Below are 22,551 nucleotides of genomic sequence, written 5' to 3'. Positions count from 1 at the left end.
AGGGTCACGCAAAACCTGAATTGACATTAATTTTAAGTCATTGTTTTTAATCATAGTGAGTCAATGCTCTTGTTTCTCTTACCTCAGTAAAAGAATAAAAACAACAAACTTTTCACAGGTTATAGATTCTTCCAGAGTAATATATATGAGAAATATTACACATTTTAAAAATTTGGTCACCGATTTAATGCTGTCTATGAGCATTACCTCATTTGGTCCAGATACACGCCTAGGAGCTTCTGTCTGGTAACTTTCCACTGTTCCATAATTGTATTCTTGAAAATCATCAACAATATTCGCCTAACGGTAAATTCAAAAGAAGAGCAGTTAGTAAAAATGTAAGGTAATCCCAAACCTCTGGAAATCATGATTTAACTGGGGTATCGTATTAACCAAATGATAATTTAACTAGTTGGGTTGGGACAATGACTCATCATCAGAGATCTTCCAGCTTATCTAGGAGAGATCTTGATTGCTTTTTCTTCGCTACCTTTACCCCTAGCTTGGCTTTTGCCGCTGCTTGATAACTTTTCTTCTTCTTGGATGCAAATTTTTCAGATTTAGGGGGTGTAAACTTTTTGAACTTTTCCTTTGAGTTAGTGGCCATTGTCTTCATCTTCGTTTTGGAATTGAATTTCTTTTTCTGTAAAATGTGGTGAAAGATGGGATGGAAAAACATAAATAAAGTGAAAAGAGAAATAAAGAGCATGGATGAAAGAAAGGATAAGCAGAGCAAAACGAGCGCCATTCTCTCAGGACCGCTACTGCCAAATAAAAATCACAGTTATCAGGTCACAGAAATCAGATGAATGAAAGGTTCGTGGTAAGTTTGAGGAAGAGAGGACATAAGGAACCAAGGATGGCAAACAGCAGGACACCGTGCACAAGGGTGCTACTGTGCTTTTACCTCGGTTTGGGTTATTGTCTCCTCAGTTACAGTGGGTGTCTCTGTTACACTCTCAGCCTCTTTATACTCTGCTTCCCCATACTCATAGTCATATTCCATTATATCCTCAGGAGCATACTACATCGCAAAGGGAAAAATATCAGGCAATCTTGTTAGCTGCAAGTAATACGATTAACAAAGTGGAAATCATCGTTCTTAACTTTTACTACCAAGAGTAATAGTTAAGAGACACGGGAATACTGTTATTCCAATGTTACTTTGTATTACAAGAAGTATTATACTGTCTTACACAGAGTATAATAACATAGTGACAAAGCAGGTTTTCTAAGAGCAGCCCAGTGGTTAGGAGTGTGAGGAAACTAAAAGTTTAGAATATTAATTCAAATTTTTAATTGTCAAATATTAATTCAAACATAGCAATTACATACTTTGGACATAGTTTTTAAATATTCATGTTAATTCTGATTTGTAAAAATTGCTACACTAGCCTCCTTTATAAAAATTTTACAGCAATTTCAATTGGTTTTTTTTTTCCATTAAACTACATATTAAAAACAAAACTAGGGAGAATAGTCTTCCCAAGTAGGAAAGAATTTTCATCTGTTGTGAGATGGAAAAGGAAGAAGGAAGGGAAACAGAAGGAATACGAGGTAAGTCTACATTCTATTTGGAATACTGGAACCAGTGGAAAACTACAATCTAAAATTTATTCAGAAATAATGAATTTGCTATAGACTTACTTAAGATCAAAATAAGTACAGAATACTTGTGAAGCATTAAAAGATTCAAAATTAGATCTGTTTATAATTAATACATTATTTCAATTTTTAAAAATACAGCTTTTTTTCTATCAAAAAAAGAGCAAAACAGATATCTTATTATTTATATTTATTAATATATAATGTTATATATACATATATGTACGTATACGCTAAAAGCAACCTATTTGCAATTCCCTAAGTATTATATTTGGTAAAATTCCAATTATATCCCAACGAGGCCTCCCTTGGCAATTCAAATTGCCAGAAAATTCCTTTTAATCTGCCAGAAAAATAACTCTTTATCACGTCTTTTAGGGAATTGTGATCACTGTGCCTTCTAATAAGTTCTTTTAGATAAAGCAATGCAACTGAGCATAAATTTCACAGAGACATGTAATGAGACATGTCCCAAACTGATCCCCTGGCAATATTGTACACCTGGCCCTTAATGAAATACCTTCACTAGAGCAAACTTTTCTAGATGGTTCAGCTGAATTTCATATTGAAATATACGCACATGCCTTTAGTGTTCTTTATGATTGTCAAAAGTTCAACCTGGTTGAATTAACTGAAACAGGTTCATAATTTTATCTATCCAGTAATAGTTTTATTATCATTGAATATACATTTGAAGGGCTTTAACAAAGCTTCGTTCTAATTAGAATTTGAGTAGAATTTGGTAAAATAGAAGAATGCATTTATATAACACTTCCAGCATTTTTGTTTCTTCATGCCTCTACAAGCAAGATATGATGCCAATTATTTCTAGGAAAGTTAATACAAGTATTAACGAATAGCATCATTAAGTAAATAAAACAACTAAATACGGAATTTATATACATATTAAAACATACTTATGGAAATTGAATATTGCCTAATGAATACTATTTCTGTGGTTATGGCCACCCATGTTGGAATAAGAAATATTGGACTTGTATAAATACTAGCTGCTACTCTGAAGTAAAACCACAACAAAAAGCAGCCAACTACCTTTACTAAATTTGTATCATGTTTTTCCTTATAGAAGGAAACCTCTTCTAACCTCCATAATTCTCTCCTCGATTTAAACGTTTTTCAAATGGAGATCAAGCAGACTAGGTGCGGTTGTGGAATGATGAAGGCATAACACGCTCACGTCCTTAGGTACTAAAGCACATCTTTTTCTTAGAGCCACTCAGGAGTCAGTGAAAAGAATCACTGTTTCTGTTCTCCTCATTTCTTTATCTAAACAACACCCTACTTTTGGTGGGTATTGGTGTACTGAGGGCCGTGCTGGTCTACGTGAGGCCTTACAAACTGTTTTTAGAGATGATTCTCCCTTCTTAGTATGGAATTTGGGGGTGATTCCAAGACAGGTCAAAAAGAGAGAACTGGTTGTAATCAATCAGATGAATATATGCAAAAAAGACGTGCAGGGATGGAACGATTCCCACTACAATCTGTGAGTTGCCGAACATGAATTATAGTGTATGAGGAGGAGGGGCCTTCTTCTAGAATGTCATGAAGTCTGGTCTTACTCAGTTTGTTAGGAAAATAGTAGAATCAATAAATACCTGTTCATTTATGAGAACCAGAATATATAAAAAATACTGAGTGCAACAAGATTAAGGTAATAAATTTCTTTATAAATATTGTTTTTCCTTGGCTTCTTTCTCCTTTTCCATCCTTTATTTAAAAAAAAAGGTCCATTGCCTACTATATATAGGGCATTATAGTCTGTGTAATACATTTAGAAAGAATCATATGTAGATTTAACATCTAGTTTCTTATCAGATAGGAGGATAACTTAACTTGATGAGAAAATCCCAAAACCACCATAATTTTAATATTAGTTACTCTGTCACATAAATCGTATCGTGTAGGTACAAGTCAAATTATAGTTTGATATTATTGCTATAATTTAAGTCTATCTTCATTATATATTTCACTGTATGATGATTATGCAATGTTGTGCCAAACACATAAAAAACTGAACCAGAAGAATAAATTAAAATGTTATTTAGAGGATATGAACTACACACAAAAAAATCACAGGTTGAAGAAAGTACATTTGAGTTAATTTATAAAAGCAATTAACATATTTTGTTAATCCAAATTAGAATAATAAATATGCATTATCAGAAGTTTATTAACAGAAAATTAAGCAATATAAAGTACAACAGGTATGTTTGATGCTCTGTATTGTACTTTATGTTCATTATTCACTGGTAACATTGCATTCCAATTTTGTAAAGGCAGAACAATTATTAAAATGTATTTTTGTAATACAACGACATTTTAATGGCTATAGTTCAAAAGTAATACAAGGACAGCTTACTAACTGTGTTAACCAGGTTTTTTTTTAACTAGTGTAGAATGGTTATCTTAGGATTGAAGTATCAGTATAATTTAGAATTGGAGAAAAAGTGAGAGCTGCTTCTTCAAAAAATTTTTCACTGTGACACATTCAATACAGAAACTATAATAAAACTATTATCGCATCACCCGAACAGATTTTCAGGCAGTGTTTACTATAACAGCGTGCTGTTTTCCTCATCAAATGCTTCTAGTAGAAACAAGTTTTAGCAGCAGAATGTTAAATTTATGAATCAACAACTAAAATCAAAAAGGGAAAGTTTACTTGTAAATAAATTTAAGATAAAAATGGTTTAAAAATACTATTTTGCTTTATAATAACTCAGCTTACCTGACATAATAGCATTAAAACATGGGAATAAAACATCCCAAGGTGATATAATAAGAAAGCATACCTTCATTCTTCCCCAAATCAGAGCCATATCTGTTGCTAAAAAGAACAAGACTTGTCTTTCTTAAAACAAGAGCAAAATACATTTCATCAGACTTGAACGTGTATACTAAATGTTATCGATTTTAATTGAATCATCACAAAATCTCTAAGATATAAAAACACTAAACCTGATCAGTAGTTTATCTATCCTCTTGAAATTCACAGACTGTTTTAATAAATCATGAAGAAATAAAAAGACGGAAGCACTTGAGAACTGTGAAACAAGTAAACATAAATATCCAAGTAATTTCTGTTTTTTCTCTCAGATATGCCTTCCTACAAGCTTCTTAAGGCTTTATCATGTTTAAAAAAATTAATATTAGGTCATGGAAAAGATCAATGAACAGAATTCACTATTATACCTGAAAAAGAAAAGTGATGTCAAAAATTATATTTCAAGCACTTAAAAGGTAAAATCCAAATTGAATTCACATGCAGAAATAGCAGTAAATTAAAATTAAAAGTTAAGATCTAAACCTATTCTAAATAGTAAAACTCAAAAGATGGCACCTAATATATTATGAGTCAAGAAGAAGGCTATTTGAGTTATTTGGAAACATATGGACAGTCTGGATGTTTTAAAACTTTTCTTCTTGAGAAACTAAATAAAAATATAGTTTTGCTGCCAGCCAAAGACTCAGTTCCTTCCAGTGTTTGCTTTTTAATTTCCAGAAAATCCATATTAAAGAATTTTACCTAAAGATCTGCATAAAAGGTACACCGTACTATATTCTTTTTGTTCTTTGGTGTAGTCAAGTCTGACAAAATTGCTAAGGCTATGTTAACTTAGATGTATTTTTGGTCAGAGAGACAATAGAGTCAAATTTCATGATGGCGAATTTTCCTGCAAAAATAGCCTGGAAGAATGGTTTCACACCTAAATTTCAAATTAAGTAACATAATATTAATCAAAGTACATAAAACAGTTTTAGTTACCACAAACAGTTCATACTGCTTTTCATTTCATTTCACTTCATTGTATCACATTTTGTGCAAGAAAAAGAAAATATACATCTCAATGTAGCATAGCCTTATTAAACAAATAGAAACAAACTCCCTCTAAATATTCAATGCAGCCTGCAAACTTTAAGAGACTACTAACGCTCCTTTCTCATCTGCATGAGTTGCCAAAGGTCTTGGGATGTGACAGGTACACCAGAAGACAGTTATCCCTGTCTTGAGGCTGTTTTAATTATTGAAATGCTAACGATAGAAATATATATTTTTGAAATTGTCTTTTTTTCTCATCTCCCCAAAAATAAAATATGCTCTGATACACAGTATATAAGTGAGGTATCTCTATTTTTAAGAAATTAAGTAACAAAATACCTAAACAAGAGGTTAAAAAAAACCCCAAATCTTCTTCAGATCACCTCATCTTAGAAATATTAAAAAACTATTAAATACAAAGTAGAGTTTAAAAGTTAATAAATAAAGATAAGGTTCAAAACCGCAAGCCCACGTGCTTCGCATTGAAATGAGAAAACCTGCCTGACCTTCCGGTCCTCACCTCATCCACCTGCGGTTCCTGGGCCTGAGCGGCCCTGGGCGCGGAGTTGTCGCAGTCCGGGCTGTAATGCTCGCAGTAGTCATACGCTGCTTTGGGGTCCCCCGTGATCAGCAACTGCTGGATGTCCCCCTGCCAAGGCACAAGCGTGGATGTCGTCGTCAGCATATTCAAATGCAGGCAAGCTCTATCCAAGACAGTTTAGGTTTTGTTTTTGTTTTTTGACAATTTATTTTTAAATACCTGAGAGGAAAAAACACTTATGTGTCCATGTTGAAAACAGTCCTATAGGATTGAGAGAGAAACCCACATCTGTTTTACAAATCAGATCTTAATATTGCTGTTATTCTGTTATGTTGTGATTCAGAGAACCTACAGTATGTTCAGAGAACATATACTTATGCATGTTTGTTAAAACTTGATTTTATTGCATTCACAGTACTCTGTGTGAAATAAGACAAATGAAACATAAGTAATAATTGATAAAAAATTAAGTAAAATTTTAAAACTGTAAATATATAAAAGAGTAATGTACTTCCAATATTAAATAACTAAGGAGTTCAATTAAATTCAGTTGAACTCTTTTATAGGAACATTTATATGAGAATTTTTAAATGAAAATATAGATCCAACTATTAAGTTTTGTTAGAGATATCAATATCAAAAAAATTCCTACTTACAAATATAAATGAGAAATGCAGAAATCAGAGAAATCCAAATTATAAATTAAAAAGCACGAGTTTGGCATTCTGTATTCAAAAAACGGACTACTTAAGCACATTTTAAAAATCATTTATTTAGGATTCAGAATAATTTTAATAAAAATAAATATTAGAAATAATTACTAATGGGACTATCTAAAGAGTTTCAGTTTCAGGAGGTTCTGGAAACTGTCAATGAGAAAAGTCAACTATTTTGCTCTTGAAGTCACCTGAATATTTCCACATGGGTCTAACTTGACATGAAATTAGTTTGATATGAACCTATAGGTCATGACCATACAAATTCAGAATTAGACTCAGGCCCAGAAGAATGTTTGAGGTAATATTCACTTGACTTGGTGACTCAAGTCCCTGTAAGTTTGAGTACATGAGTTTGGTTTATAGAATTCCTGATTCCATTTGGAATTAATTTCAAAATTATTTCAGCTTTTCTGACTTGATTAACAGAAGCTATTTAGTGCCTGACAAAAAATTTAAAAGTCTCTAATACTGACTACTAGGAAAGAATTCACAGAACTTTTATACCACAACACTCATTTATTCACCAACAAATGTGGATTGAGAAAGTATTATACAAAAGACATGGAACATAGTTCCAGTGGAAGTGGAAACACATTTAATGTAAACCCTGTCCTTCGGAGAGTGCAATCTAGTAGTTAAGATTTAAAATTAAAATACAATGGACAATAAAATTTATAACTTGAAAAGGTAAAAGCAAACTCTTGTGAAAAGTGCCAAGGAAAGAGTGTAAATTATTTAATTCTAGCTGGTAATCCTTTATTAAACACACTGGTTACTCTCTGTGGTGTCATAGTTATTTTTATTTGCATTGCTTTCTTCTGCCTAAAAAAAACTGTATATTCTTACTCTTAAAATCAGCATTTATTCTAATGGATCATTAATCTATATTTCCATTCCTACTGCTTTACTGAAGTAAAACCTACATATAGAATTTATTCCTTTAAAGTGTGCAATTCAATGTTCTTTTAGTTTTTTCACCAGAGTTGTCCATCTATCACCAATATCTAATTTCAGAAAATTGTCACCACCCCTAAAAGAAACACCATAACCATTGACAGTCATTCCTTGTCTCTCCTTTTCCTCAGCCCCTGGTCACTGGACATTTTATACAAATGGAATCATATGTCATGAGGCTTTCTGCAACAAGCTTCTTTCATTTATTATGTTTTCAAAGCTCACTGGTGTTTCAACATATATCAGTATTTCATTCCTTTTTTCAAATAGTAATCCATTGGACATACTACATCTTGTTTATCTACTCATCAGTTACTGGAGATTTGAGTTGTCTCCACTTAGCTATTTTGCTATGTATTTTTTATGTCTTATGCCTTTTTTTGTTACAGTGTGTCTCCTTTACTGTCTTCTTTTGTGTTGAATAGATATTTACTACTGAATAAGTATAATTCTTTAATTTCTTTTACTATATTTTATAGGGTTCTTTTTAGTGAATTACCCTGAAGATTACAATTATCATCTTAACTTATAACAACACTTTTCAGATTAATATCAACTTAATATAAGCACTATACAAAATTTTATTTCTAAATAACTATTCCTCTCCCCCTGCTTTGTAATATTATTGGTATACAAATTGTATCTTTATACAATACAAGCCATCAACACACTTTTATAAATTTTGCTTTATGCAATTGTATTTTAAAGCAGATAAGAGAAGGAAATTGGTAAAACAACAAAAAATATTGCAGTTTTTATATTTACTTATTGTTGATACTTTTACCAGTGTTTTCTGTTTCTCTATATGGATTTGAATTACTGTCCAATGTCCCTTCATTTCAATCTAAAGAAACTTCTTTTTTTTTTATCTGGTAGGGCAGGTCTACTTATGAACCATTATTTATTTCTGATATATCTGGGAATGTCTTAATTTCTCCTTTGTTTTTTAAGGACAATATTGCAGGATATAGAATTTGGGGCTGACCATCTTTTTCTTCCAGGACTTTGAATATGTCACCCTAGTGCTTTCTGTCCTCCATGGTATCTGACAAGAAATTGGCTGTTAATCTTAGTGTGAATCTCTTTTATAGTATGAATCACTTTGCTCTTTTTGCTTTGAAGATTCTCCATTTGTCTTTTGACTGATTATAATACTTTGGGTGTGGATTTCTACAAGTTTATCTTATTTGCAGTTTGTGGAAATTCTCAGATATATAGATTAAAGTGTTTCATTATATTTGGAATGATTTTGCTATCTATTTCTGTGAATATGCTTTCTATTTTCTTTCTCTCTACTCTTTCTGGGATTCCTGTTACTATGCCTGTGTTGCTATGCTTGACAGCATCCCACAGCTCTTTGATGCTCTGTAGACTGTTTTTCAAGTTTATTCTTTCTTTCCTTCATACTGAGTAATCTCAATTGATTTTCAATTTCAGAACTTCTATTTGGTTCTTGTTTCAGAAATTCTATCTCTATTTATAGTCTCTATTTGATAAGGCATCATTCTCATACTTTATTTAGCTCTTAAATCATGGTTGCCTTTAGTTTTTTTAAAACATTCATAACTGCTGATTCGAAGTCCAATGTCTGCATTTCTTCAAGGACAGTTTCCATAGATTTATTTTTCCTCTGCATAGGACACAATTTCTTCATATTTTGCCTGTCTCGTAAGTTTTTGTTGAAAGTTGCACATTTTAAATGTCACTTCTGGAAATTAGATACCATTCCCCACCCTACTGTTATTTTTGTTTATAGTTGTTTCTGCTGCTTGTTTGTTTAGTGACCTTTTGAAGTAATTATACATCAGTGTTCTTTGTTGCCTGCATTCACTAAGGTCTCTGCTCGGTTAGCTTAGTGATGAGCAAATGATTGGACAGAGACTTCTTTACATACCTTGAACCAGTGAATATCTCTCTGTTTGCCAACAGCCTTTGTGTGTGTATTTGTGTGTGAGCATGCCTTCAATATTCCAACAGTTTACAACTCTGCCTCAGCTCTCATTTCTTGCTGTGTAGATCCTCAATGTCAGTGACATTTAAGATGTCTTTTCTGGATATGCACACAGGTCTCCTCGATCCCCAAGAATAAACTGAAGCTTTTCAGGGCCCTTTACAGATATCTTATTTCCAAACATTTTCTTAGTGTTTTTGTCTGACCCTTGTTTGCTCAATATCCTAACATTTAAATGAACGCTGCCGACTACTTGCTAAAGATTTGTATCTAGAACTTCTCATTAATAACAGAAAAAGGACCACAAATAAAATGTCAAAAACACACATCCACCAATAAAAATTTCAGTGATGTGAAATATTATAATGTTTAGTAATCCTTGAGATAAATTTTGTTGAATTCAGAAATTTCTCCACTATCAGATTTGGCTATATTTCTTCCAGTTATTTAGTCATTTCATCCAATCATTCATCCAAAAGGTGCTTTAAAAGTGCATGTCCCATGCTAATAAATTCAGATAACACCCAAATACAGAAACGCCTACTTTATTTCATAGTAAAACATGATATAAAGCAGAATCAGCAAATATTCATTCATAAACTATATGGTTTATAATAGTCATAGTATTATTGGTGTTCCCAACCTCAAAATTACTTATTTTTATGTTATGAAGCAGTACAATCAAATTAGCTTTTTCTGAGATTTTTTTCAAGATTCTTTTTTGGTAAATAGCTAGACTAGACTCTAATAGTTCCCTTAAGCCTACTGATTTTTAAACATGCTCACAGGAAATGAATATAAATTCTTAAAATTTATTGACAACATTTCTCAAACACTACCTGATGAGTTTAGAATACTGAGTAGCCACAACTGAATTATTATAAATGAACAATAACTATTAACAAAGAAAAATCTGAATACACATTCTTCATCCTGCTGTTTTAAAAAAGACATCACTGAATACATCTTGCACACTGGTATCACTGAGAGTTTCAGTTAAAAATCCTGATTCTTGAATCCCAGCTTTGCCATTAATTATTTGGAATTATGCAAGTCACTTACCCTAATTCATCATCATTTGTAAAATGAATGCATTTAGAGATCATATCTAAGGTCTTCTCCAGAATTAAAAATCCTAGAATTCCATACTTAATTTATAGGGAATATCATTAACCCAATGAAACTTTGGCTGAAACACACAAAAAAGTTGCCTGTCATATTTAATATTATATATTTTTAGAAGAATACTGGTTTCCTGAGTATTTACTATTCTAGTTAAGGCACTTCACTTCATTAAATGGAATCCTGCCAACCTTTCCACTATAAATTCTTCTCTCAGGTGTTTGATATTCAGCCATAAAATATACTACTGGAAAAAAACTTGGAAATTCAGTTAAAAACCTACAGCACTATTTTCCCCAGAAGGCATTTTACTATGTTTTATGATAATCATGTGACATGTTATGAGGCCCTCTGTAGATAAACAAAAGCATTTTGACAGGTCGAATGAACTATAAATATTTAGATTCAATAGTTATAAAAATTTCCACAGCTGGAAAAAGGTGACGTTACCAAATAAAATTGGCACCTGCAGTACCCAACATATGAAAAAGACATCCTCCTCCACTAATGATTTATAAAAAGCCAAAATTAAAGTAGAGCTGATGCAATTACCTTACTATCTACAGCTGTGCCAACTAGGTCTGTTCTCTAGTATTTGCCTATGGACAAGAGGAGTCTGGAGGAGGAAGGCAAAACAAATGTAAGAAAACTGAATTGAAAAATTGAAAAAATTGAAACTATCTATAAAGGTAAGGTTCTTCTGAACATCACATGCATTGCAAAAGGATCCTGCCACATTTTCATCAAGACCAATTCTATAAGTAATAATACATCCTTCTTTCAAAACTAAATATAATACACATATTCTAACAAATTTTGTTTCTTTATTTTTGTTTGTATATACATATACATAGTAACTCTCTGAAAGGCCTAGCGAGTTCATTTTCTGTGCTATGAATGTAATTACATTATGACCTATGAAATACAAAGATTAATACACATTTAGCTCTTCTGCATGTATAAGAAATAACATTTATCGAAAAAATATGGCACAAGAAATGGATCTAGTGTCTAAGGTCACATGTCAATGCGTCAATGTGAAGTGACTGAGTTTCCAGATTCAACTCCTCATCCTATGTGAAGTCAACCAATGCTTGGTTGAAGTCAGTCACCAGCCTGAACATCCACTGAGTTGTACAGTACAGCAGCTGATTCCTGAGAATGAGCCATAAAAGACAAGGCTTTGATCGGCTTTCATGTTCAAGTCTATGTGATCGATCATTGTAACTTGTGAATGGATTATGTGCTTGAAACATAATTCGATCCCAAGAATGGCAGAGGAAACTCAGATACAACCAAAACAGCTGAAGCAGAGGCTGCGTCAACAGAACACTATAATTGTTTAAATGAACAGTTGGTTTTTCAACCGTTTATTTCTAAATAGTCTCTCTAATGTCCACCTAGCAATTAGTAACTCTACGAAATCATAAGGCTTTTAATTCCACTCTGAATCTTGGAAGATTTAAACTTTCAGCATTAAAACTTGAATTTTAGTTACATTCCAAGAGCATAATTTACTTTTGGTAATATCTGAAAAAGAAGACTCCACGTATTTATTGACTGTGTCTCTCACGGAATTTCAAAAGTTTCTAGAACTAGAAGTTTCATCTTCCCTAAACCTGGAGTAAGTCACACAGCTGAAACAGTATTCTATAAATCATCTAGCCTCCAAATTCCCCATAGCACATTTTTATCTCCATTAACTTCAACATGCAGGTATCTCAATGGGAATGAATGCTTTTATAAAATGCTTTTTGGAAAAAATCTTGATTATATGTTATAAGCAAATAGGAGTTAGCTTGATAAAGAAGCTGGAGAGGGAAATAGCATTAAACAGAAAAGTCATCTTTAACAAAACTTTGGATGCATGAAATTGACAAATCTGGAAAAGTACATATAATGCCGTATGGTTGAAGGGAAGGGTCTATATGGTGATAACCAGCAGTGAGGGTAGGGTTGAGAGTGGAAAGAGATAAAGATAGAAGAAAAAAAAAAACCAAGCAAGGAACTGATTTAAGAAAAGCCCTGTGTGTGAACTGAATTCTGAAAGTTACAGAGTGTCATTCAAGGAATTTGAACCATGGAGTACATTGATCAATGTTATATTTTAACAGAATCACTAAGATAACATAGAAGCTGATGATTTGAAAGCAGCCAGTTTGGAAGCATGGGGATTAGTTGGGAATCTATTGCAATTAAACATTGAGAAACTAATTCAGCAAAAGCAGGAATGGAGTAAAGGATACACAGGGTTTATTAGAAAACAAAAATCTGCAAGATTTGGGAACTGACTGGATGCAGATGATGGAATGGGATGGGAATGGCAAGGAGAGAGGGAGGAAGTGCATTAGACAGGGGTTGAAGGTAGTTCTGTAGTTTCTGGTATGAATAAGGGTAGGATGGCAAAGCCATTTACTCAGCTGAGAAACATAATAAAAGAAAAAAAAACTGGGAATCAACACCTTAAGTCTATGAAGTGAAATGATACTTGATGATTGTTTCCAATTTTTCTTTTAAGAAACTTGCCTTCATTCACTTTTGAATTGCACCCCTCTATGTGCGGACTGTCAGGTGGTATCACTGAAGCCAGACCAAGGTGTAAGCATCAATAAGCAGCAGCAGAAATTATCCCTGTGGCCTGAGAGCCCACACCTCTCTCTATAGTAGCTTATACCCATTTTTTCACTGCTAATAAAAGACAAAACAGATTTATCTGGGCTTAGTGTCATAGGCTGAATTGTGTCCCCAAAATTCATAGGTTTAAGTTCTAGACCCAGAATCTGACTGTATTTGGCGATAGGACCTAGAAAGGGAGAATTAAGGTTAAATGAAGTCATTATGGTGGGCCCTAAGCCAATCTGACTGGTCTTTTTAAAAGAAGAGGAGACTGGGACACAGACACCACCAAGGGAAGAGCATGTGAAGACACAGGGAGAAGACGGCCACCCGAGAGCCAAGGTGAAAAGCCTCAGAAGAAATCAACCCTCCAGGCTATCGTGACCTCAGATTTCTAGCATCCAGAAGTGTGCAAAAATTCATTTCTGTTGTTTAAGACACAGTCTGCGGTATTTTGTTATGGCAGTCCTAGAAAACGAATACAGACTGATTAACACTAGTTTTATTTTTATTTATATCTTGCAATTACAGAATAAAGAAGAGCCCTTTATTTTTATTACAGAATAAAGAAGAGCACTTCAAAATAAGTATTTTTGTTTGTTTGTAACAGGGCTAATTTCTATGTCCAGGGACATTCATGAAGTAGATGTTGTGGAAATACTAGCTGATTTAATTTGGCAAGTAAGTAGAAATCAGGGTTATCATAGGTTATAAGACATCTGACAGAATTATCATGTGTAAATATCCCTCAAGCCCTGGAGGTAATAGTAAGAATAATAAAAATAAAAGTATTTGACTCCAAGTAAAAACAGAGAATTTGAAGGGAGCAAGATTTTAAGTAAATTTACCAGGGATTTAAAGAACTTTATCAAATTAAATTGTGCTAGAGTTCATACTGAGTTTAAATATTCATTTATATGATTTTTAAAATTCATTTTCATTATGCTAGTAAAAAGTTAAAACAATTCCTGATTGTATCATTAACTCCATGTTAATGAAATTATATTCTAATCCTACTTCATACATGAAAAGAACAGAAAAATGTTCTATCATACGAGAAATATATAATTATATATGTAAAATCAGAATGATATTATTTTTTGTATTCTGTATTTCATTTTATGTGTTCACAGAAATACAAATTAAAAGCAAAACAACACACTTGTCTCTTTCTTGGTTTAAGAAAACACAGGCAAAAATTTAAATTATAAATCTTAAAAAATACTGAGATGATTCTCAGTTTACAAAAGGATTTTTCATTTGAAATTTTCACTAAATAATGAACATGCAAAATAGGTATCACCAAAATTTGATCCCCCTCCCAAAATAAAGTCATCTGATATTTTTTCTTTCATCTGATAACTTTTTACAAAATCTATTGTTCAAAACAATATAATTGAAGATAACATTTAAAATCCAAAAAGGATTTTAAAATGAAATGGAAACCATTTAAAAATTAATGTAAGAAAAAATATTATTTGTATGAAAGGAAACATTACGAATCATTTAATATTCTTAACTTCTATTTTAACACAAGCTCAAAGAACAAATTAATATAAGTGATATCAACATAAAGGTCAAACATGGCCTTTGCAAGCAGGTATGGTTTTCACTGCCTGTCACACCAAGTTAACAACAGAATTTGACGTTTACTTTATATTGCATGGCCCTTGATTTGGCGGTACATTTTAAATTCATTTTTAAAGTAATTATCATGTTTCGAAAATGGAAGAAATGATAAGACTTTTCATCATTTCATAAAGAGTTCAACACTTCAACTGGCACATTTACTCCTTTAACTCAAGCAAATCAACCAGATATTTGAATATCACTTCTCTTACGTATCAATTTACCACTTCTTTTTTATTGTCTGTCTTTAAGTCCAGAGAAAATATCTTTCAGTGGATGAAAAGAAATCATTGATAGCGGCATTTTTATACTCTTATTATGCTAGTTCTATAGACTAACCCAGAAAGAATGGGTCCCAGAAATAACATTTAAAAAAACCTGTTATTTCTACTCTGTTGCATTCCTCTACTATAATAAATGATACATTTCTTTAGTGAATTAAAGTTTTATTAAATCAAAATTAGCCGTTTTATGAAATATAGAAGCCTAAGAGGATTTAAAAATATGCATATATATTATAAAGTAATTGAGACACCTTTTACTCTTTTCTAATTAAAAAAAAATTTTGTGTGTCAATGTGAAAACTTCTTTGCTCACTACAGAATATAGTCAATGTGTACATATGTCTACTGAACACTGAAAGATGGGGTCATGCCCTCAAAGTTGAAAGCAGAATTCCCTATTGAAATGGGAGTATCTGGAAAGAACTATAATTCTTGTTGAAGGAAAAAAAAACCTGTTACACAGCATTCCTAATTTCAGGAGGCACTGCATGCCTTACAATTTTGTGACAAGCTACAATTTTTCCCCAAACAAAATATTTTCTTTTTGATATATTAGCATAAGTAATGCATAATTTTATAAATAGGCACAGGTACTCAGTCAGATAATAACTGTATTTCTCTTATAACCTTTCATTGTAACTTACACAAAAACTTGACAGCCAGATTACTTTCAGAATCCATTTCCCTGGCTGTTTACCAGACATCTATTTTTTTCAATCAACAAATATTTATTCAGGCAAAGTAACACACTGACACTACATCAGCAGAAGAGGGATAAAGGGGAAAATCAGACCCAGATCCTGTTCTCAGGTAGCTTATAACCTAGTAAGGAAGATTAACTATACACAGATGTAATACACAAGAAATGTTTCTTTAGTACTTACTGTATTCCAATTATGAGAAAAAAAGTAAATTGGTGCGGCAGAGGTGGAAAGATGAGACAACTTTCATCTGGGAAACCAAAGGAATAATCTAGAAGGGCCTAGCATAAAGGAGATAATGAATGAGCAAGTGTCTAGTTTTTCCTTTAAGTATAAAGCTACTTGGTATTCTTTGATGGCTCCCTGAATCCTGATCATTCACACAGCCCTCTCTTACCCTGTGCCTAACGAACCTGACCCCAGAGCCTGCATCATCAGACTGTCCTGCAGGTCGGTTTGCAGTACAGACAACAGAAATGGCCACCAGGAGTTTGGACGGTGGGAAGAGAGGAGGCTGGGTAGTTTCGTCCCACACTTTCCTATCTGTCACAGCAGTCTGGTACCCTGACCGCCGCCGCCACTGTCAGAAAGCACTTCTGCAGGGCTCCAGCTTTCACTGTCCCGGGTTTCTGCTCCTTGCCCCTTTAACCCTTGGAAGGGTAATGCTCCTCACGGGGTAACTTTGCCTCCTTGTCCACACCCCTGAAATCACCTGAGTAGAAATTCATTTTCCTGCTAGAACCCACTTAGAATTTTCAAGGAATATGAGACGTTGAAGACCACATACTTGAAGATCCTAAAGAAGATTCCTTTTATGTGTATACTAAGTTTAAGGATTCAAATAATCAGTATGTATCACTTTCCAGGAGAGTACACTGTCTCTACCAGATGACATGCAATTTATAGTCTGGGCTTCTCTGCTTAAGAAACCAATCTATATTGTTCAGTTAAACTCACTGGAATGTAAACTTCACGTGCAAGGACCTGTCTGTTTTGTTCTTCAAAGTCTCCACAATTCCTGGCACAAGCCTGCACGTAGTGGGTATGTAATAAATGTTTGTTGGATAAATAGGTACCCAGGCAATTAACTTATTCACCATTACAAGACTTGATTTCAACAACTATAAGTTAAGAACACTATTTTTGTCTTGTATTTCCTAGAGATTCTTTAAATATTAGTACACGCTTAAGCAATTTTTAAAGTGTAACATGTACACAAATGTATGGTATAATTATTATAATACCTGAGGTCAATTAAAAGAGAACACACTTTTGAGCTGCAAACTTCTAGACCTGTCTATAGACACAGTAAAATTTAAGAAATGCTGCTGGAGAATCCACTTGTAATTGTTCCATAAATAAATTCCAAAAAAAAAAAGTTGAGTTTCAGGAGACTTAAAGTCATTATTCTATAAGTAAAGCCCGTCAGGAAAAAAATATAGTAGAAGAGTAAGAAAAATACACTTAGCTAAGCAGTTTCCAGCGTGTGCCACTGTAAAAGCAATAGCTTAACAAAATTATACAGTGTTTCCATAACATATTCCCTGGACACTAAAACTTATGTTCACACTTGATATTAGAGCTTTGTTGAAAAGTATCATGGATCTTGGAGGGTTTTTGATTGTGTATCCAGGAACAAGACTGACATTAAATCTTAAACATGGTACAAAATACTCCAAAAATAACTACCATTATCAGAAGATTAAGCTTCCTGTCTACTCAGACTTCTGGATTTCCCAAGGCATTAACTCTCATCACAGTTTTTTTTTCAAACATTCTGTACAGTTACTGATTCTTTCTCAACTATTTTGTGTGGAAAAGGAAAGCTGCCAAAATGCTTAGAATTTTAGTTTAATTGAAAAATGCATCAGATTGCATCTGGACTATAATTCAAAGAAAAGAATGAGGAAAACCACATAATCACAGACAGAACTGTTACCCACACAGTCCTTCTATTTCACTGTGTCCCCAAATCAGCTTAAGAAATCAGTTTTAAGAAAATGAATAGTGTCCCTATGTTACTCGAATGTACTACTAATTCAACAACTATTTACCAAGTATTACAAGAAATGCTTAGTTGTACAAAACACTACCACAAAATGGACATATTTATCTTATACTTTCTAACAAACATTCTTACTAAAAGATAACTATCAGTGTGCTCTACACCACAAAAATTTATGAAATAAAAGGAAAGAAAAAGTGATTAGAAAAAAGGTAACATCTTGCCTCCTGCTTTCTTGTTTGCCAATTGAATTAATAACTGTTAGAAAACTATACTTATTTCATTCATTTTTAAAAAATTATGTTTCAGGCACTGTTCCAGACACTGTGGATACAGCACAAAGACTCTGCTCTCTTGAAGCTTACATTCTAGAGAAGGAAAGAGAAAATAAGCAAAAAGAAGCATCAGAAAGTAATAGGAGCTGTAAAGAATATAAAGCAGACAAGAGATGTTTTAGAAGGGAGGCTGCTATATTACAAAGTGTGATCGTAAAAAGTTTTTCTGATAAAGGGATGTTGAGACAGAGATAACCGAGGAACTAAGGAAGCAAGAAATTCATAAAGATATTTAGGAGAGAGCCTCCCCAGCAGAAGCACTAGTGGATGCTCAGGCCCCAAGGCCGAAGCATGACTGCTGTGTTCAAAAAGGGATGCCTTGGGGGAGGGACAAATTAGGAGTTTGGGATTAACAGATATACACTACTATATACAACATAGATAAACAACAAGGACAGAGAACTATATTCAGTATCCATAACTATCATGGAAAAGAATCTGAAAAATACACACACACACACACATATACACACATATGTATAACTGAATCACTTTGCTGTACACTTGAAACTATTACAACATTGTAAATCAACTATACATCAGTTGAAAAAAAAGAGGGATGCCTTGTGGACCAGAGAGAGCAAGAGGGAGAGGAGGCACTAATGAGGTCAGAGAAAAGGGGCAGAGGTTAGATCACTTAGGAGCCTACAGGATACTGAAAGAACTTTAATTTGTACACTGAATGATATGAAAAGTCACTGGACGATCATAAACAAAGTGACATTCTTTACTGACTCATTCATTCTTTCAGCCAGTTGCTATTTGACAGGAATAGCCTTGCTAGTCTAGACTTGAGAGAACAGACTAATGGATGAGCAGACAAAAGCAGACAGGTCAATTAAAAGGCTTTTGTAATTATCCAAGAAATAGATAATGCTAGTTACAAAAATAGATTAATACTTGACTGGCACTTACTGTATACCTGCCACTCTTCTAAGAACTATATATAAAGCTTCATATTGTAAACAGAAATGAGCTAGATCATGCCTTAAAAAAAGCTAATTCTTAAAAAATTTATAGAGAACAATTTAAATAATTTACTACATTCTTATTTGACTTCTCTGAGCTAATGGTAATTTCACATTAACTCTGTACTTACTATAAAGCTCAGGAATTATATAGAAAGATGGTGAAATAAGATTGTTTTGTCCAGGATAATCCCTATGGCCTTTTAAAACATCACAAAAAGCACACAGTTCATAAATCACCAAAAAGAGAATTAAAGACTTTTGAATTTAGCTAAAATTCTAAACAGTTCACGTCTGTAAGAAGGAAACACTGACGATTGACTACGCTGTGTAAAGCTGAAAGTATTAAGCCCCTCTCTCCCTTAACCCCACATGCCCAATCAGTCCCCTCAAGGCCTATGAATTCCACCCCACATTAGCATCCTGAAGCGCGACTCTCCTCCCCGTTTCTTCTGTCATGGCCTTGTCTCTACTCTAAGTAGCTTTTTATTTGAACTTATAGTCTCAACGTAACAGTTTTGGGATTTTTTTTTTCCCATCAAGTTCTTCCGATTCTAGACTAACTCCTTTACTGCCACAGAAAGAATTTTTAAAAAAACAAATCTCCATGTTAAATTCCTCTCCTTAAAGAAACTTCTCATGATCTGTGGTTTAAAGTTCAAACTGCTCAGCATGGTGTAAAATGCAGTCCACAAACAGGTCCTAACACATCCAACAGGTCATCTCCCAAACACCCCCAAGCATATTGCATTCTCAGATATGCTGAGCTCATTCCAAACTTTCATCTTTTTCACATGTGCCCTCATCTTTAAATATCCTTTTATGTCTTCATCATTTTGGATACAGCTGTTATTTTCTCCTTTGAACATTTCTATATCTTTAATTATGGACACAATCATATCTTACTACAACTGTTTATTTGTATCTCTGTATCGATTACTTAAGCACAATGTTTTTCATATAATGTTTATTCTGCTGCAACAGAGAATAGTCAGTTACTTAATAAACACCTAACTTTCAAAGGACATATCCTAACCTGCAACTCTCCCTACCCCTTCTCCTCCCAGACACTTGTAACAAAGCCTTCACCACTTCCAGGGACAGCACTCACTCATGCATTCAGTAACCTTCACTGGCTGTAAACACTGTGCAAACTTTGTGTTTGATGCTGCTGCTGGAATACCTAAACTGATAGGATTTAAATCCTCTCTCAATAAATTTATAGCCTAAAGAGAGCCCTTCATTAATAGATAATTATAAAACAACATAGTAATGGGCGATGATAACAAGAATGCCATATGAGATGGCTTATTTTTTGAGATGTTAATAAAATGCCACAAACTAATAATAAACCTTAAAAGGAAAAAAGAAGACAACTAATCAGAGATAAAAATCTATAAAAGGGACAACAAAATGTGTGACACTTTATTGTGCACTGTTGGCAGCAGAAAACCTAGTGAGGCGCTAATTAAAAAGTAGACAACTAGACCAAGAAAGGCAACACTCATATTAGAGAACAAGCAATAGTCTCTGTAAGTGCTACTTTGGATTTTTTATAGAGTTCTGAAATCTGAATCCACCTCAGATGCTATATTGAGTTTCTTGAAACAATTCCAACTATAAATTCTACTAAATATGAAATTATACTAAACTATCAGTTTAGTTTAGTGTAAGTTTAGTGTAATATGCAGATAAAGCCTGTTACCTGCATGTCACACAGGTGCAGATCTGATCACTGTCTGAATGGCAACAGGATACCACATGGCTGTTATGTAATAAAGCACAGTGATGTCTAGAAGGAGAACTGAGGAGATGTCCTACAGCATCGCTGAAGCTTGGTCATAAATAATGTGGCGTGTTTCTGCGTGTTGTCCCTTACCACACTTGTCAGACCAACTTGGTGTAAGGAATGTAATTACACACCCGAAAGGCAAAAGGAGATACTCCTTCCAGACTTGGCCAAGACTAACTCTCAAAAAAGGATTAAACTAATATTATATCTTGATCCACTCATATATGTGATCCACAGGAAAACTTAAATATCTCCCCAAAGCAGAAAAGTCCAAAGGGAAAAATCATATTTGCCATCACAACTTTGTAAATAATTGATTATTAACACCAAGTCTAGATGAAATCTGACAACTTCTAAATTTGTTACTGCAAGAAAAAAATTATGTTTTATAAAACTACTATTACAAGATGTTATCATGAAGTTACATTGGATTATTCCTGCATAAAAGCTACAAGATTCCCTTTTTAGAAATAACTACATATATGTATCATTATTCCATATATTAGAGAAGTTTGATCAGTGAGTCTTGAAAGCAGTGTTGTTGCTGACCCCTAATATTACATGGGCATGAGGAGTACCTTGGGATTTTAACTCTAATTTGCATTGAACATATGTTTGTTACAATCAATGTGTACTTGAACTGTGTTTGAACATCAACTCTACCAAATTTGTACCTCATGCTTGGTATACACGTCTGTTACTTCTGTTAAAATTGTATGTTATTTCTTGAAATTCAGAAAATAAATAAGTTTGATGTCTTACTACATTATATAAAACATGAATCACAAAACTGAAACCAGACAACTTTTCAACAATTACAAAAAGAACCACAGCTACATTTCCAAATGCACATCTTAACTAAAGGTTTTCAGGACAAGAACTAAATAATCATAGTAAATTCAAAGCGTTCTTATTTTTCTGTTTTGCTGACCTTATGCTACTTTACACAGTAATAAAACTCCATTCCAGAATGACATTTTATTTCTTCTTTCAGTTATTAAAGCCTTCTTTAAAATAAATGAACTTTAGAGTCTTTTACAAAGCCAAATGTGGCTCCTATGTTAGACATATCTGTTGTTTTAACCTAATTTCAGAAATAATCAACAGAAGAAAGTTGATTTTTCATACATGCATTCATAAAATACTCAGTACTGCAAGACACAGATATAAATACTTTATAAATGTTAATCCATTTAATCTTCAAATGACTCTATGAGGTAACTATCACAACAACCCCATTTTACAGATGAGGAAAAAGGCATAGAGATGTTGAATATCCTGCCTATGATCTTCAATCTGATTAAGTTCCAAATCCAAAAGTCACAGCAGGGCTGTCTGACTTCTGAGGCAATACTGCTAACTACTATGCATATGGTTAAAAAGGCAAAAGCTTTATTTAAAGAGACTCAATAATCATCATTACAACATTTTTTTTCATTTAACCATTTCTTTACCTATTGAACTGAATGATACCTTTGTCTCCATCTT

At 33.3% G+C, this 22,551-nt stretch overlaps 1 protein-coding gene across 3 annotated transcripts in view; it reads right to left on the bottom strand.

Annotated features, from left to right (window-relative positions):
* Window positions 1-22,551, bottom strand: part of COL11A1 (collagen type XI alpha 1 chain) — a 189,117-nt gene that overhangs the window by 122,398 nt on the left and 44,168 nt on the right. Inside the window, exons 6-8 of one of the 3 annotated variants that reach the window (XM_072968109.1) lie at window positions 5,967-6,095; window positions 908-1,024; window positions 208-300 (exon numbers count right to left, since the gene is read on the bottom strand). In XM_072968109.1, the coding sequence (XP_072824210.1) occupies window positions 208-300; window positions 908-1,024; window positions 5,967-6,095 (339 nt within the window). Of the gene's footprint in view, window positions 1-207; window positions 301-490; window positions 644-907; window positions 1,025-5,966; window positions 6,096-22,551 lie in introns of all 3 variants that reach the window. The other 2 variants (XM_072968111.1, XM_072968110.1) reach the window with 2 other exon arrangements.

This window comes from Vicugna pacos, chromosome 9 (genome assembly GCF_048564905.1).
Source record: "Vicugna pacos chromosome 9, VicPac4, whole genome shotgun sequence".
Taxonomy (NCBI): domain Eukaryota; kingdom Metazoa; phylum Chordata; class Mammalia; order Artiodactyla; family Camelidae; genus Vicugna; species Vicugna pacos.
The sequence above is the reverse complement of the archived record's forward strand: the minus strand, read 5'-3'. Positions and strand labels throughout refer to the sequence as shown.